This window comes from Ambystoma mexicanum, chromosome 3q (assembly GCF_040938575.1).
Source record: "Ambystoma mexicanum isolate Mex_15411 chromosome 3q, UKY_AmexF1_1, whole genome shotgun sequence".
In the NCBI taxonomy this organism is placed as follows: domain Eukaryota; kingdom Metazoa; phylum Chordata; class Amphibia; order Caudata; family Ambystomatidae; genus Ambystoma; species Ambystoma mexicanum.
Genome location: NC_090926.1, coordinates 1,195,165,010 through 1,195,182,518, shown reverse-complemented (window position 1 = coordinate 1,195,182,518; position 17,509 = coordinate 1,195,165,010). Strand labels below are relative to the sequence as shown.

General features: G+C 49.7%; 1 protein-coding gene across 2 annotated transcripts in view; it reads right to left on the bottom strand.

The window, feature by feature from the left end:
• The window catches only part of RDH8 (retinol dehydrogenase 8), a 253,867-nt gene that overhangs the window by 135,046 nt on the left and 101,312 nt on the right, over window positions 1-17,509 (bottom strand). For both annotated transcript variants that reach the window (XM_069604042.1, XM_069604044.1), the window contains one exon: window positions 11,199-11,378. In XM_069604042.1, the coding sequence (XP_069460143.1) occupies window positions 11,199-11,378 (180 nt within the window). The remainder of the gene's footprint in view (window positions 1-11,198; window positions 11,379-17,509) is intronic.

Genomic DNA, 17,509 nt, shown 5'->3' with positions numbered 1-17,509 from the left:
CCAGTATCTGACATGCATGCATGTGCAGTGGCATTCATGCTCACCAAGCAGCCATGTATCTCCATGCTGGCCAGCCTCCAGGTCCCGGCATAGTGTAGACATTCTGTAGATGAAGCTGTCGTGGGTGGACCCGGGATAGTTGGCATATACTGATGTGATTATTCCCTTGGCATTGCATACAACTTGCACGTTGATGGAATGCCAGTGCTTGCGGTTTCTATAGATGTGCTCTGTTGCCCTGGGTGGACGTAGAGCCACATGTGTGCAGTCAATTGCACCAAGCACTTTGGGGAATTGAGCCACACCATAGAATTCCTGGATGCACGTCCGCCTTTCTGCATGAGTCCTGGGGAGATATATGTGCCTGCGGACTGATGGCCGTGCAGTGATGATGTTCAAGACCTGGTGTAGGCAGCGTGACTGTGTGGCCTGTGACACACCACCCACTATGGCACTTGTCCGCTGAAAGGATCCAGTGGCCAAGAAGTGCAGTACATTCAGGACCTTCTGCAGGGGGCTGAGTGCTTGGGAGCACAGGGTGGGTGATGTGAGGTCATCCTCCCACTCACTGACCAGGTCCAGTATGATGTGTGCTGGAAACCTGTACCTCCCATACACCTGGTCATCAGGCATCCCGAATAGGCTGGTTCTGGGTGTGAATATTCTGGCCCTGACTCTCCTCCTCCTCCTCCTTTGGTAGCCCACTGCCACTGCTGCTAGGAACGGTATGTTCATCCTGGCATCTGGCTTGTTTATTGATAAGTGCGCAAATTAATGCCTTGTGCGTGTTCTAGGCGAGCGTGTGACCCTCGCACCCCTGGAATCTAGTTCCCACTCCAATAGCGTGTGGAAATTCCCACGCAGCAGGCATACAGGTGCGCTGACGTACTTGCGTGTGTAAGTGCCCGCGCACCCCTGTAATACACGTACATAGGCCAATGGCGTGTACGCGCACTTTTGGCCAATTACACGCGATGTAATACACGTACATTGGCCAATCGCGTGTACGCGCACTTTTGGCCAATTACACGCGATGTAATACACGTACATTGGCCAATCGCGTGTACGCGCACTTTTGGCCAATTACACACGATGACACTCTGACGTGCAGTATTTCCACGTGTGCTCCGTCATCACGTGCTGAGTGGGGAACGCCCGTGCGGATCACGTCAGACGCGCTTACGCGGTGAGGGACTCTGGTCCAATAGAATCGCGTATGCGTGCTGATGCACTTACGCGCTAAGGCCCTTTCCTCGGATTTCACGCTGACGTGCAGGAATTTCACGTGCCAAATCACTCCGTATCAAGCTGGCCACCCGAAAACACACGGAACACCACGCTCCTGCCCAGAAGGCCGAGTTACTGCCCCCCCAGTGCCCTGAGCAGCCTCCCACGTGCTATCTGCTGCTGCCTGCCTGCCTGCCTGCCTGCTGCCACCGTGCCCTGCCATTTGGTGCCTGCACATCAGCCATCTGCAGGGGTCCAGTTGCTGTGTCCACCCCTGCTGGAACTGAAGACTCCCAACTGGGATTACATCGCTCCACAGCCCAGCCCCAGGACCCAGTTGCCCACCCACACCTGCCTCTGGGGTTGCCATGTCGGGCACTTCGACATCTGGCACCAGTGGCAACCCCAGGCCAGAGGGGCAGAGGGGCACCAGCTTCACTGCCACCGAAGTTGGTGTCCTGGTGGAGCATGTCCTGGGGCAGTATGATGCCCTCTTTGGATCGTCCCGCGCCAGCAAGGAAGGACGGGAGAGGATCTGGGCCGACTGTGTGGTTGCCATCAACGCGGAGGGGGTGGCAACCCGCAACGTCCAGAAGATCAAGAAGCGCTGGGAGGACTTGAGGTCCAGGACCCTTGTGAAGGCCCGGCGCCTCGTGGAGGGGGGCCGGGGCCGCATGAGTTCCATCCAGAAGAGGGTCCTGGAACGCGTACGCCCAGCGCTCCACGCCCAGGTCCTTGAGAGGGAGGCCCGTCTGGAGTTGAGCGGTAAGTGTGCAAGCATTACTGTGTGAGACAGGGCATGTTGCGGTGTGCTGGTTCTATGATACTTGCCTGTATGTGTGCCATGGGCCATGTATGCATGTATGTGTGCAGGGACATCATGGTAATGCATGTGCGACCAGTGATGTGTGACCCACATGGTTGTTGCATGTGTTGAAATGTGGCATGGGGAGCCCTATGCAGATTTAGGACATGAGAGCATGCCAGTCTCTGTACCTGGACATGGATGGGGGTGAAGGATGGGTGCTGATGCCAGGTACATATATGGTAGCCATGTCTGTGTGCCTGACCTGCGTGTCTGTGACTTGTGCATGCCATGGATGCATGACACATGTGTGTGACAATGCACAGATTCTGTGACGCACCCAACTAACCCTTGTTTCGCCTGTGTTCGTTGTGTTTGGGGCCAGATGGATGTGACTGAGGTGAAGTGTGTGCATGTGATATGCATGAGCCATGATGCATGTGAGTCACATATCATTGAATGTTTCAAGAGTCAATTGGACATGCATGGAAATGTGCATGGCATGCACCATGCCTGTTACTGTGTGTGTTTTGCCTGGACTGACCCATGTGTTGTGGAGGGACATGATGGAAGTGTACTTTGACAGGGGTGCTCATCTGCTATTGCTTCCTGTCTAGGGGACCATTTTACAGTAGCCTGATGCTTGTGTCCTTTGTCTCCCTCTACGCAGCGGCTAGTGAAGAAGAGGGCGGAGACGGCGCTGTGGAGCAAGGCGGCGGGGATGCCCCCACGGCTGCAGCGGAAGGGGTGGGTGAGCCCCCACAGGGGCCTGCTACGGCGGGAGACGGTGAGGAGCCATCCAGGTTGGTGGTTTGCACAGAGGAGGAGGAGGCCGACACTGGTGCACACATGGGGCCTGGTGGGAGCATCCCTGCTGGTGCAAGTGGTGCAGTCCAGGGCCAGGGGCAGGAGGCAGCACAGGTCACCGTGGAGGTGCCTGTGCATGTCGCTGTCCCTGACCCTGTGAGTGCACCACCATGCACAGCAGGGATGCCCCGTCCCAGGCCCGTCCGCAGGTAGTGGGGATGTCCATGTCAACTGACTCCCCTCCACCTGCGGCCGTGGGAACCCCTGGCCGCGTGGAGCAGGTCCTGATTGGGGTCGCGATGCGCACGGCTGTGATTCGTGATGACGTGCGTGCTTCCCGGGAGGAGCACGCACGTCATCACGAAGTGCACCGTGCCGACGTGGCCCAATTGGGATCGGCCATGTTCGGGGGGTTCCTGCATGTGTTGGCCAATCTGACGGCCCTCTCCTCCTCTGTGCAGGCTATCCAACGGTCGTTCTCCTTGCCGTCTTCCGGCCCAGATGCCACCATGGCCCCCTGTGGACCTGCCCCGACCAATGCAGCCAGCTCGGTGGGGATCCCATCCCTGCCACAGTTGGGAGTCGGAGGTCCAGCAGGGGTGGACGACACAGCAAGTGGACCCCAGCAGATGGAAGATGTGCCGGCATCATCGGGCAGGGCACGTGCACGACGGCGTCGGTGGTTACCATCAGCCTGGATGCCGTCGTGCTGGCAGAGGCAGTGGCGTCGGAGGCAGCAGCGGGCTCGACGTGGGAGGCATCATGGCTCAGGGCCATCAAGATCAGAGGGGCAGGCATCGGCCGGAGGGCAGGGCAACCCTGGCATGGCGGTGTGTTCCGTGTGGGAGGAGTTTGGCCAGCGGATAGGTGCGGAGCGGCAGCGGGCGGAAGAGGAGCGGCTCGCCATGGCCAGGGCGGAGATCTCCATGCATCGGGCATTGAGGCGGGCTGAGTGCCTCGAGGAGGCTCGCAGGGATTTTGGTGAGCACATGGGGTTGTCCCTGCGAGACCTCGGGGCCAGGACAGAGTCCCGCCTCCAGGACATTGACATGGAGTTCGAGGATGCCCTGGCCAGCATCACCAAGTGAGCCGCAGGACTAGCCCGCTGCCTTTGTATATAGTTTTTTAGTTAGTTAGTGCTAGGTTTCCTTTATTTATTTTTATTATTTTGGACCGCTCGGACAATGGCCACTTTTTTGTACATATTTATTTTATTAGTTAGTATTAGGTTTCATTTGTGCTGTTGGGCTCATGGACCCTGGAACATTCCTGTATATATTGATATATTTTGGGAGATACATTTTTTAATTTTTTTATTGTTTACACCATGACGTAATGGTTTTTCTTTGATTTCCTACTACATGGTTTTGCTTTGGACAAATTATATTGATTTTTTAATCCTTTGTTTTTTGGTTTATCATTTTTGTTCTCGGACATGGACCTTTTATTTACTTTGCCACATAGTTGTATGTTTTATTGGTTTACTTGATTTGTGTTTTTAATACATTTTTATATTATCTTACACTTGTGTTATTTTCTCTTTGGTTTCTTACATGTCATGATATGGGTTTTGACATTCACTTGCACCCATTGTGTATGTGTGTGTGACAGACATGTGTTCTTTTGCATACTTGCCTTTGGGGTTGTGTCATGTGATTGCATTCACTATGTGGGTGCATGCAATCCTTGCGTGGGTGTTTGTGCTGGGTATGCTGGCCATTACTGCCATGATTGTGTATCGTCAGGACCTGGGGCCAGGGGGACATGGGTGGGGGCCTGCTGGCAGGTTCCCCACAGTGCTGGGGGTGGTGGGAGACATGGGTGGGGGCCTGGTGGAGGGTGTCCCTGGTGGATGGGGGGTGGGGGTGGTGGGAGACATGGGTTGGACATGGGTGGGGGCCTGCTGGCAGGTTCCCCACAGTGCTGGGGGTGGTGGGAGACATGGGTGGGGGCCTGGTGGAGGGTGTCCCTGGTGGATGGGGGGTGGGGGTGGTGGGAGACATGGGTTGGACATGGGTGGGGGCCTGCTGGCAGGTTCCCCACAGTGCTGGGGGTGGGGGTGGTGGGAGACATGGGTTGGACATGGGTGGGGGCCTGCTGGCAGGTTCCCCACAGTGCTGGGGGTGGTGGGAGACATGGGTGGGGGCCTGGTGGAGGGTGTCCCTGGTGGATGGGGGGTGGGGGTGGTGGGAGACATGGGTTGGACATGGGTGGGGGCCTGCTGGCAGGTTCCCCACAGTGCTGGGGGTGGTGGGAGACATGGGTGGGGGCCTGGTGGAGGGTGTCCCTGGTGGATGGGGGGTGGGGGTGGTGGGAGACATGGGTGGGGGCCTGGTGGAGGGTGTCCCTGGTGGATGGGGGGTGGGGGTGGTGGGAGACATGAGCAGGTGTGCAGGGTAGTTCCCTGTGGTGTGTGCTGCCTGCAGGGGCCATGGAGGGTGTACAGGTAATGCCTGGGAGCACACAGCCATATCGCGTGTGGGACTTCCCGCGCACCCCTGAAATCCACGTACCCGGCCATATCGCGTGTGGGACTTCCCGCGCACCCCTGAAATCCACGTACCCTGCCATATCGCGTGTGGTACTTCCCGCGCACCCCTGAAATCCACGTACACGGCCATATCGCGTGTGGAACTTCCCGCGCACCCCTGAAATCCACGTACACGGCCATATCGCGTGTGGAACTTCCCGCGCACCCCTGAAATCCACGTACACGGCCATATCGCGTGTGGAACTTCCCGCGCACCCCTGAAATCCACGTACACGGCCATATCGCGTGTGGAACTTCCCGCGCACCCCTGAAATCCACGTACACGGCCATATCGCGTGTGGAACTTCCCGCGCACCCCTGAAATCCACGTACCCGGCCATATCGCGTGTGGGACTTCCCGCGCACCCCTGCAATCCACGTACACGGCCATATCGCGTGTGGAACTTCCCGCGCACCCCTGAAATCCACGTACCCGGCCATATCGCGTGTGGAACTTCCCGCGCACCCCTGAAATCAACGTACCCGGCCATATCGCGTGTGGGACTTCCCGCGCACCCCTGAAATCCACGTACCCTGCCATATCGCGTGTGGTACTTCCCGCGCACCCCTGAAATCCACGTACCCTGCCATATCGCGTGTGGTACTTCCCGCGCACCCCTGAAATCCACGTACCCTGCCATATCGCGTGTGGAACTTCCCGCGCACCCCTGCAATCCACGTACCCGGCCATATCGCGTGTGGTACTTCCCGCGCACCCCTGAAATCCACGTACCCTGACTAATCGCGTGTGGAACTTCCCGCGCACCCCTGCAATCCACGTACCCGGCCATATCGCGTGTGGAACTTCCCGCGCACCCCTGAAATCCACGTACCCGGCCATATCGCGTGTGGAACTTCCCGCGCACCCCTGAAATCCACGTACCCTGCCATATCGCGTGTGGAACTTCCCGCGCACCCCTGCAATCCACGTACCCGGCCATATCGCGTGTGGGACTTCCCGCGCACCCCTGAAATCCACGTACACGGCCATATCGCGTGTGGAACTTCCCGCGCACCCCTGAAATCAACGTACCCGGCCATATCGCGTGTGGGACTTCCCGCGCACCCCTGCAATCCACGTACCCGGCCATATAGCGTGTGGAACTTCCCGCGCACCCCTGAAATCCACGTACACGGCCATATTGCGTGTGGAACTTCCCGCGCACCCCTGAAATCAACGTACCCGGCCATATCGCGTGTGGGACTTCCCGCGCACCCCTGAAATCCACGTACACGGCCATATCGCGTGTGGAACTTCCCGCGCACCCCTGAAATCCACGTACCCGGCCATATCGCGTGTGGAACTTCCCACGCACCCCTGAAATCAATGTACCCGGCCATATCGCGTGTGGGACTTCCCGCGCACCCCTGCAATCCACGTACCCGGCCATATCGCGTGTGGAACTTCCCGCGCACCCCTGAAATCCACGTACACGGCCATATCGCGTGTGGAACTTCCCGCGCACCCCTGAAATCCACGTACCCGGCCATATCGCGTGTGGAACTTCCCGCGCACCCCTGAAATCAACGTACCCGGCCATATCGCGTGTGGGACTTCCCGCGCACCCCTGCAATCCACGTACCCGGCCATATCGCGTGTGGAACTTCCCGCGCACCCCTGAAATCCACGTACACGGCCATATCGCGTGTGGAACTTCCCGCGCACCCCTGAAATCCACGTACCCGGCCATATCGCGTGTGGTACTTCCCGCGCACCCCTGAAATCCACGTACCCTGACTAATCGCGTGTGGAACTTCCCGCGCACCCCTGCAATCCACGTACCCGGCCATATCGCGTGTGGAACTTCCCGCGCACCCCTGAAATCAACGTACCCGGCCATATCGCGTGTGGGACTTCCCGCGCACCCCTGAAATCCACGTACACGGCCATATCGCGTGTGGAACTTCCCGCGCACCCCTGAAATCAACGTACCCGGCCATATCGCTTGTGGGACTTCCCGCGCACCCCTGCAATCCACGTACCCGGCCATATCGTGTGTGGAACTTCCCGCGCACCCCTGAAATCCACGTACACGGCCATATCGCGTGTGGAACTTCCCGCGCACCCCTGAAATCAACGTACCCGGCCATATCGCGTGTGGGACTTCCCGCGCACCCCTGAAATCCACGTACACGGCCATATCGCGTGTGGAACTTCCTGCGCACCCCTGAAATCCACGTACCCGGCCATATCGCGTGTGGAACTTCCCGCGCACCCCTGAAATCAACGTACCCGGCCATATCGCGTGTGGGACTTCCCGCGCACCCCTGCAATCCACGTACCCGGCCATATCGCGTGTGGAACTTCCCGCGCACCCCTGAAATCCACGTACACGGCCATATCGCGTGTGGAACTTCCCGCGCACCCCTGAAATCCACGTACCCGGCCATATCGCGTGTGGAACTTCCCGCGCACCCCTGCAATCCACGTACCCGGCCATATCGCGTGTGGAACTTCCCGCGCACCCCTGTAATCCACGTACCCGGCCATATCGCGTGTGCAACTTCCCGCGCACCCCGGTATGCACGCACACGTTTATTTTTTCTCTCAGCGCGTGTCTGTGTTTGTGGGTACCCCTTTGTACGTCATTTGTCCTGGAGGGCCACAGTATTGGACATTGATCATGTCTGTATATAGGTGCTATTTGTTGGCGCACCTTTTAGCGCACATTTCTTGCAGGCGCAGAGACGCTACCGCCTGCTTTCTTGTGGCGGTCGTGTTTGTGCCTGTTTGTGCCTGTGCGCTGCTTTGAGCGTGCGCTTTTTTGCCCTATTCTATTCCATGAATACGTGTTGTATGCGAGCGTGTGGGCGTTCCGCGCACTTGCCTCCTATACTTTCCCGTGCCGCCCACATTCTTCCCCATTCCGAGTGTTGTGCCCCATTTTATTCCCCATTCCGAGTGTCCCGCCCTGTGTTCCGCCTACTTTAGAGCTGTGCGCTGCGCTCGGAGTGATGGCGCAGTGGCCGTGGCGCACGACGTTGGTTGACCTGTGCGCCGGCCTGCGCCGCGCGCTTTTTCGGCGCACGTCCTCTGCTTTTCTTGCGCACGGACTTCCATGAATCGACGTGCGCTGGTTTCCCTGCGCTTTTCGCTAATTTTCGGCGCAGCGCACGTATTGGCCCCTCTGCGCCGGGATTTTCGGCGCACATTTATTCCATGAATCGGCCTGTAAGTGTATACCAGAGCTCTTACTGTATCATCTGAGACAGCACTTGTTATTGACTTGATCATTGTCTCATGACCCCTCTTTTTGATTGATCTCCTAGGATACAGCTGGTGCATGGGCCCACTTCTGGGCATGCATGTGAAGTACTTCTGGAGGGGTGGGGCCAGAGGTCTGCCAGTGAACCTACAGCAAGCAGGACAGCCTCAGAACACGAAATCATGGGACTTGAAAAAAGCTTCTATTTGAGGTGAAGACTGTCTTAAAGAGACAGAGCCAACCTGTGTTTTGTCATTTAGGTGATATGGGAGACTGGTCCTCTCGCAGTGAAGGAAGACCTCTTTAAGACATCATAGTTACTGTTTTATAGGTCGACAAAAGATAATATGGGTGCACTCTCTTAATTAAAGAAAGGTGATCTTAACTGGCTGAGTCTTTATCTACAATGATCAATGCCTTAAACTGTCATCACATTTACATCCAGGAACAAATCCAGTTCCTCTAAAGATTGCTTCATATGCTGGATACTTAAAACCAGCCCAAGTTTCCATTGTTGTATTGGTCTTAGTGGCATTCCCCTCCAGAGGGCCACATAAACTTAAAGAGGATGAGAGTTTGGGTAGTCTCTTGCTTCTATGCGCAGGCCTTAAAGATCTGAGGAGGCAGGATTGATACCTCTGTTTACACTCTGTGGGATCTCAACAACTAGGCAAGCTGTGCATTTTTGTAAATCTGCTGAAAATAGGAATATTGTATTTTTTGTTGCTGTCAACATTCGTTGGGTAAGGAAAAAGTTAATGACGGGTATCCGCCGAATTATATTCGTTCTCTGCGCTTAACAATTGCGACGTATGGCTCTAATTTGTTTATATTTCAATGTACTTTTAGTGTTAGGGGTTTTAATCTGTATTTGTTTTGTGTGTTTTATGATATGTTTGTATTTTGTACCTGATGGCTCACGCTGAATAAAGGTTTACAACAACATTAAAAACTTAAAGCACAGCTGAAATGAGGATTGTATTGAATATATTTAGAGCCGTCTTACTCAGAAAATAGCTGAGCTCTTTTAAAAATGTACCATCTACTGCATGCGGAGAAGGTGGCTATACTTCAGTCCCTAAATGAGCGTTGAGTTATAAACTATGGTCAGTTTCTTCATCATTGCTTCCTTCCCAGTATTAGAATCAAGGTTGATGGAGTCAAAACATGCTTGTTTGAATAGATACCGGGCTAATCAACTGGTACAACTATATCCTGTAGCAGTTCATATAGCTGCATGTAGTAATAGCTTTAGCACATAGAGATCATTAGGGACCTCTTCTCAGCCAATTGGAATGCTAGGAACGCAGTCAATAACTACTGATATTGACCGCATGCCAAACATTCAGACTTCAGAAGTAGACATGGAAACAACACTAAGTATTCCAGCAATACTTTTTTCCACACACTAATCTCTCTCGTGGAAAACCCTTTTTAACTCCACCTGCAATGTGACAGTCAATATGCAATTTAACACAACAAAGAGAAAGCTAGCGATGGAACAGTGCTGTCATTTTTCTATTGAGAAACCCTTCACTTTTACATTGCATCTAATGTATGCTCATACTGAAACTTTTGCAGTGTAATAATATGAATGTTTACATTTTAAAAAGGATCTTGCTCTTTACAAAATACAAACTGATACATCTTATTCAAGAACACATTTTGTGTATTTACTTTACTTACTATTTTATTAAACTATGTTTTTACTTCACAACAAGAACTCCATTTTGCATGACCACTATATGCTAATAGACCTCTAGACCTCTAGACCTCCGGAGGGGTAATTATCACTTCAGATAATGACCCTCCCCAACTGAAGACGTGAGACAACTTAGGAGTGGGTCATTATCCTGCGATAATGACTCTTCTCTCAATCAATAAGGCCCCAGTAATTTCGCTAGAGAGAAACTTACTTGGATTATGAGACAGAAAAACAGGTTTCTTTGAAATAATGTCGCCTCGTTGGAATTTTAGTTGGTGGAACTGCATTTGTGAAAAAGAAGGAGCTACATCGGATGGCCACAATAGGTCTGTGCATCAATGTTAATTGCAATCCAATATAAAAATAATTACATCAAAACATGAAACTAAGTCATGTTTGTTCCTTTCCCAGCGCTAGCAATAAACATGGGGACTATGTCAGCTTTAGTTCTAAACCACAAAGCTGTGATCACTTTCAGTGGACTACCCTTAGGCCTAGAGATAATCAAGCTTGATCCTGCCTGCATATCAATAAACATCGGTTCTATGTCATTTCATCGCCTGCAATTTCATACCCTGGCATTTTTACGTGTGAAAACTCTCATCAATTTCCGTTTTTTATGGGGGCGTGTACCACCCCAAACGCCTCTCCTTCACTTATTTTTAGCTATTCCCTACTCCCACAAACTCTTATCTGTCCTTTCCCACCCCCCCCTAAAAAATGTGATGAGCATATTCGTTGTAATATACACGTTAAAATGCCAGGGGATGAAATTGCAGGCGGTGAAAGGACGTCGTAACTAAAAATCATGGCTTAATCATTTCTTGAAGAAGGTCCAACCTGTCCAGCGCCCTATTTGGAGATCACCCTAAAGTTACAGCCTGCCAGAGTCTGGACGCAGCCACAGGGCGGCTTTACCTTGCAGGCCCATCACGCTGCTGATGACCACGATGTGGCCGGCCCGCCTGCTCTTCATGTCCGGCAGCACCGCCTTGATCATTCGCACTGCTCCGAAGAAGTTGGTCTCGAACACCTTCCTCATGTCGTCCATGCTGAAGCTCTCGATCGGGCCAATCTGCCCAATGCCCGCGTTGTTCACTGCAACCAGAGCAGGAGAGTTACAATTCTTCTATTTGTTGCCTGTATTTATTTATTAATAATGTGGCCGAAAGATGTATTCAACAGGAGCTCTAACATTACAGTGTTCCTGATCACTACACTTGTTAGGCCCATATTGAAACAAGCAGTGCCAAAGCCAATAGTTTTAGTGTTTCCAGCTGTTCTTTGAATTTTGCATTTTTATGCACCAAAGTGAAAGGAGAAAAGTGCAAAGTTTCAAATCATGATGCGATAAGGGGTGCAGGTGGGCAAGAGTAAGACAAGGAGAATACAGCAAGGGAGGAAGCCATTGAGAGAGGATGCCATTGATGATGAGCAGAAGGAACTATGAGTGAGAAAGGGTGAGAGTGACAGAGTAAGAAGGAAAGCGAGCATGAGAGGAAGGGTAGAGAGAATGGCAGAATGGGCTTGGGGGGTGTATGTGTGTTGGTAGAGAGGCAGGGTCAGGAGGACTACAAACACAGATCTGCAGTCGAAAGTGGCCCAAAATAGCTCAAACCCCATGCATGCCTGTAATTTCCCATCATCGCCCAATTTCGCTCAAAATTGCCCAACTGTGCTGGAAATAGCCAAAAATAGCTCAACGTTGCAACCTTACGAAGCACTACACTACTAAATGCATAGCCTGGCATCCTACATGCTTCTTACAAAGCTGTTGATTGGAACAAATATTGCTAACCCTTAACTGCTGATCTTTAATCAAGTCTATGTAAAAAGGACAAGCAGTCCAGCGTGAACTGCTAGGCCAGGTCCCCTCTGCAGCGAGCAAGGGACCCACTTCTGGGCATACCCTCTCTTACATAGGGAGACAAACAACAACTACAGGAGACAAACATGCCTGGGGTTGCTTGTGTTTCTGTGCAGAGGGGACCTGGCCAAGCAGTTTTGGCAAGGCCGCTCCCATTGGTGGCCGTACCTGACTGATTTGCATATGGCTGGACCCCTTTGGCAATGGTGCAGACGGGCTAAAAAATGGAGCAGAAAGTAGCCCAGAGCACTGCTAGTGGTTTAGATTAATTCGAAACCTTCTACCCATCACTATTTTGGTTTTAGTGTGTCTCCCTATGTGCAAGAGGGTATGCCCAGATGTGGGTCCCTTGCTCACTGTGCCATAGGGAACCAAGCTGCTCACTGAGGAGGCCCAACAAGGCTGAAAAATGCCTGGGGTTGCTTGTGTTTCCATGCAGAGGGTACCTGGCCTAGCAGTTTGGGCAGGGCTAATCCCATTGGTGGCAGTACCTGACTGATTTGCATATGGCTGGACCCCTTTTGCAATTGCGCAGACAGGCGTAAAAATAGTGGGGTGGAAGGTTGCAATGCCAGTGGTTTACATTAATTCAAAAACTTCCACCCAGCAATTTTTTGTTGTCGACTGCTAGATACATTAGCAATCAGGTCATAGGTCATAGGGTGTGGTTGTAAAGCCGCTGACCCCCACCCCCACCAATTTTCCTGTATTCATAATAGGTTTAACGTGGATGCTGTTTCAGAGTTGGGGCACTTTCAAGCCCCAACTCAGTCCTTTTCTTAGCTCTCTTTCTGTGAGCATAGCATCAGACAAGCACACGCTTGTCAACATGAAACATTCCAATCTGTAGGTGCTTATCCAGTCCTGTTTTTTTCCTTTGCATTCTGGGACTTGTAGTTCCAAATTACCCATTATAAAACTCAGACTACAGAATGCAAGGAAAAAAAAACAGGACTGGATAAGCACTTAGAGATTGGAACGGGTCATGTTGGAAAGTATTCAACCATGCAGTTATGTTTGGTGACTTGCATTCCAATTATTTAGGTTGAGGGCTCAGCAGCTTTACTTAAAATAAATGGGTACAGTACGTACTTGGAGTGCCACACAGGGACCCCTAACTGAAAGTAGTGGGTGTCTCTACTACAGCTAAATGCCACTCAGGGCCCCTGACTGAAAGTAAGTGGTGTCTCTAGAGCACTTACTTAGCGCCACTAGTGGAGTGCCACAGAGGGGTTCCATCTCTTAAAATTGCGGCAAAAATGGCTGTGAATACAAAATATTGCGGAAAAAATGCTGTGGGTTTTTTGCGCCACAATCATGTAAAGGATGCGGGGGGACACTCCCGTAACCCCCAGACCCATTATACCATTTAAGGGGAGCGGTGGACACCCCCACAACCCCCACTCCCCTTAAATGCTATAATGGGGTACACCTTTACTGGGTCAAACCACAGCATTTTTGCAGCATTTTTTTTACTGGTGACATTCTTGCCGCAATTTTACTACCCTATACCCACAGAGGGGTGCCTGACTGATAGTAAGTGTTGCCTCTACAGCACTTATGTAGCGCCACTATTGGAGAGCCACACAGGGGCCCCTGACTAAACGCAAGTGATGTCTCTACAGCACTTACTTAGCGCCGCTATTGTCTCCAGAGAAGGTACTCAGCACTGCTATTTGAGTGCCGGAATGACAATAGGTGTGATTTCTACAGTGCTTAGTTAGCACTACAGTGACACCTGACTGAAAGTAAGTGGTGGCTCTACAGCACTTACTGAGCGCCGCTATTGGAGTGCCACATAGGGGCCCCTGCCTTACATCGTTGTCATGAATTGTGACAACTCTAGTCCTGGAGCACTGGCGATACAATGAGACAGGACGCTTTTGCATTTGGCCAATGTTTTTTGACCATATATAGACTTAATTCATTCTACCCCCTCTTCCTCTTTAATGAATTTGGAACAGTAGGTGTATGTTAATATGTTTTAGTGGATCCTGATTCTATTTCATTTGTGCATATTCATCAGCTCATTATATAAATGCATATATTCATCCAGTTTATAATATATAATGATGTTACCTCTCACTTGGTATTTACATGTTTCCCCAGTAGGGCTGCAATTCATCGGTAGCATTAGGGCTATCCCCCTTGCCCCCAGCCACACTTTGGTAAGTGTCTCTGTATTATGGTAATCCTCTAACGCCTTTGTTTACCGGCGTGGTACCAGTTTCTCCCCATTTATCCATTCCCTGGAACTCACGTAGTGATTGTGTGCCCTTCTCCAGTTATTGCCATAGGTTGGTGCCACATTGACTTTCATTTGCTATAGAGGTTTTTTTTTTTTAATCAAGGTTGGGGGATGGGTTCAAGTTCCTATTGGGAAAACTTGGACTGCTAGTACACAACATGTGATGTAGTAGAAGATTTGCTTTGACACTGAAAAGTTCTTGCATCAGTTTCACGCTTACTGTCTATGCATTGTGTGATCATATCTAGTGTGTATTGTGAAATCATACCTGGCATGCCTTGTGCAATCATGCCTGGGTTGCCTTGTGCTATCATACCCAGCGTTTATTGTGCGTCCATACCTACTGTGCATTGTGCTTTCATACCTAGTGTGCACTGTGTGGCCATACTTAGTGTGCATTGTGTGTATTGTGTGATCATACCTAGCATGCATTGTGCAATCATATCTAGCGTGTTTTGTGCATTCGTACCTAGTGTACATTGTGCGATCATAACTAGGCTTCATTGTGTGATCATACCTAGTCTGCATTGTGCAATCATTTCTAGAGTGCATTGTGCAATCATATCTAGGGTGCACTATGCGATCATATCTAGTGTGTTTTGTGTGATTATACTTACTGTTTATTGTATGATCATACCTAGAGTGCATTGTGTGATCATACCTAGTGAGCACTTTGTGATCACACCTAATGTGAATTGTGTGGTCATACTTAGTGTGTATTGTGTGGTCATACCTAGTGTGTATTGTGTGATCATATCTATTGTGCATTGTGTGATCATACTTATAGTATATTGTGTGATGAGGCCTAGTATGCATTGTAGGATTATAGCTAGTGTGCATTGTGTGATCATACTTAGTGTGTCATACCGAGCATGCATTGTAGGATTATACCTAGTGTAGGTTGTGTGATCACACCTTAGATGTATTGTGTGATCACTGCTAATGTGTATTGTGTCATCATACCTAGTGTGTATTGTGTGTTCATACATAGTGTGCATTGTTTGATCATACCTAGTGGAGCACTGTAGGATTATACCTAGTGTGTATTGTGTGATCATACCCAATGTGTATTGTGTGATCACACATAGTTTGCGTTGTAGAATTATATTGAGTGTGCATTGTGTGATCATAGCTAGCATGCATTGTGTGACCATACCTAGTGTGCATTGTTTGATTCTAGCACTGTAGGATTATACCTAGTGTGTATTGTGTGATCATACCCAATGTGTATTGTGTGATCACACATAGTTTGCGTTGTAGGATTATATTGAGTGTGCATTGTGTGATCATAGCTAGCATGCATTGTGTGACCATACCTAGTGTGCATTGTTTGATTCTAGCTAGTGTGCACTGTTTGATCATACGTAGTGTATTTTGTGATCATGCCTAGTATGCATTGTAGGATTATACCTAATGTGTATTGTGTGGTCATACGTAGTGTGTATTGTGCGATCATATCTAGCATGTATTGCACGTTCATACCTAGCGTGCATTGTGCAATCATGCCTAGTATGTATTTTGTGATTATACCTAGTCTGCATTGTGCGATCATATATAGTGTGTATTGTGTGATCATACCTAGAGTGCATTGTGTGTTCATATCTATGTCTAGTGTGCATTGTGTGATCATACCTAGTACGTACTGTGTGATCACACCTACTGTGCATTGTGTGGCCATACCTTGTGTACATTGCATGGTCATACCTAATATGTATTGTGTGAACATACCTGGTGGCATTGTGTGATCATACTTTAGCAGTATTGTGTGATCATACCTAATATGCATTGTTGGATTATATCTTGCATGTGTTGTGTGATCATGCTTAGTGTGTACTGTGTGAACATACCTAGTGTGCATTGTAGGATTATACCTAGTGTGTATTGTGTTATTATAGCTAGCGTGCATTGTGTGATCATATTGAGCGTGCATTGTAGGATTATACCTAGTGTGTATTGTGTTATTATAGCTAGTGTGCATTGTGTGATCATATTGAGCATGCATTGTAGGATTATACCTGGTGTGTATTGTGTTATTATAGCTAGCGTGCATTGTGTGATCATATTGAGCGTGCATTGTAGGATTATACCTAGTGTGTATTGTGTTATTATAGCTAGTGTGCATTGTGTGATCATATTGAGCATGCATTGTAGGATTATACCTAGTGTGTATTGTGTGCTCATGCATAGTGTGTATTTTGTGATCATGCCTAATGTGCATTGTGTGATTATAGCTAGTGTGCATTGTGGGATAATAATAAGCATACATTGTAGAATTAAACATAGTGTGTATTGTGTGATCATGCATACTGTGTATTGTGTGAGCATGCCTAATGTGTATTGTGTGATCATTCCTTGTGTGTTTTGTGCGATCATCCTTAGTGTGTATTGTGCGATCACATCTAGTGTGTATTGTGCGTTCATACCTAGTGGGCACTGTGCGATCATAACTAGTATGCATTTTGTGATTATACCTAGTCTGCATTGTGTGATCATTCCTAGTGTGGATTGTGCGATGATATCTAGTGCGTATTGTGTGATTATACTTAGCATGTATATCATACCAACTGTGCATTGTGTGATCATACCAAGAGTGCATTGTGTGATCATACCTAGTGTGCATTGTGTGATCACACCTAGTGTGCATGGTGTGATCACACCTATTGTGCATTGTGTGATTATACCGAATGTGTATTGTGTGATTATTCATAGTGTGTATTGTGTGTTCATACATAGTGTGTATTGTATGATCATATTGAGCGTGCATTGTAGGATTATACCTAGTGTGTATTGTGTGATCGTACCTATTGTTAATGCGTGATCATAGATAGTGTGCATTGTGTGATTATAGCTAGTGTGCTTTGTGTGGCCATACCTAGTGTGCATTTTTTGATTGTACCTAGTGGGAACTGTTTGATCATATTTAGTGTATTTTGTGATCATACCTAGTATGCATTGTAGGATTATACCTAGTGTGTATTGTGTGCTCATGCATAGTGTGTATTTTGTGATCATACCTAATGTGCATTGTGTGATTATAGCTAGTGTGCCTTGTGGGATCATAATAAGCATATATTGTAGAATTAAACATAGTGTGTATTGTGTGATCATACATAC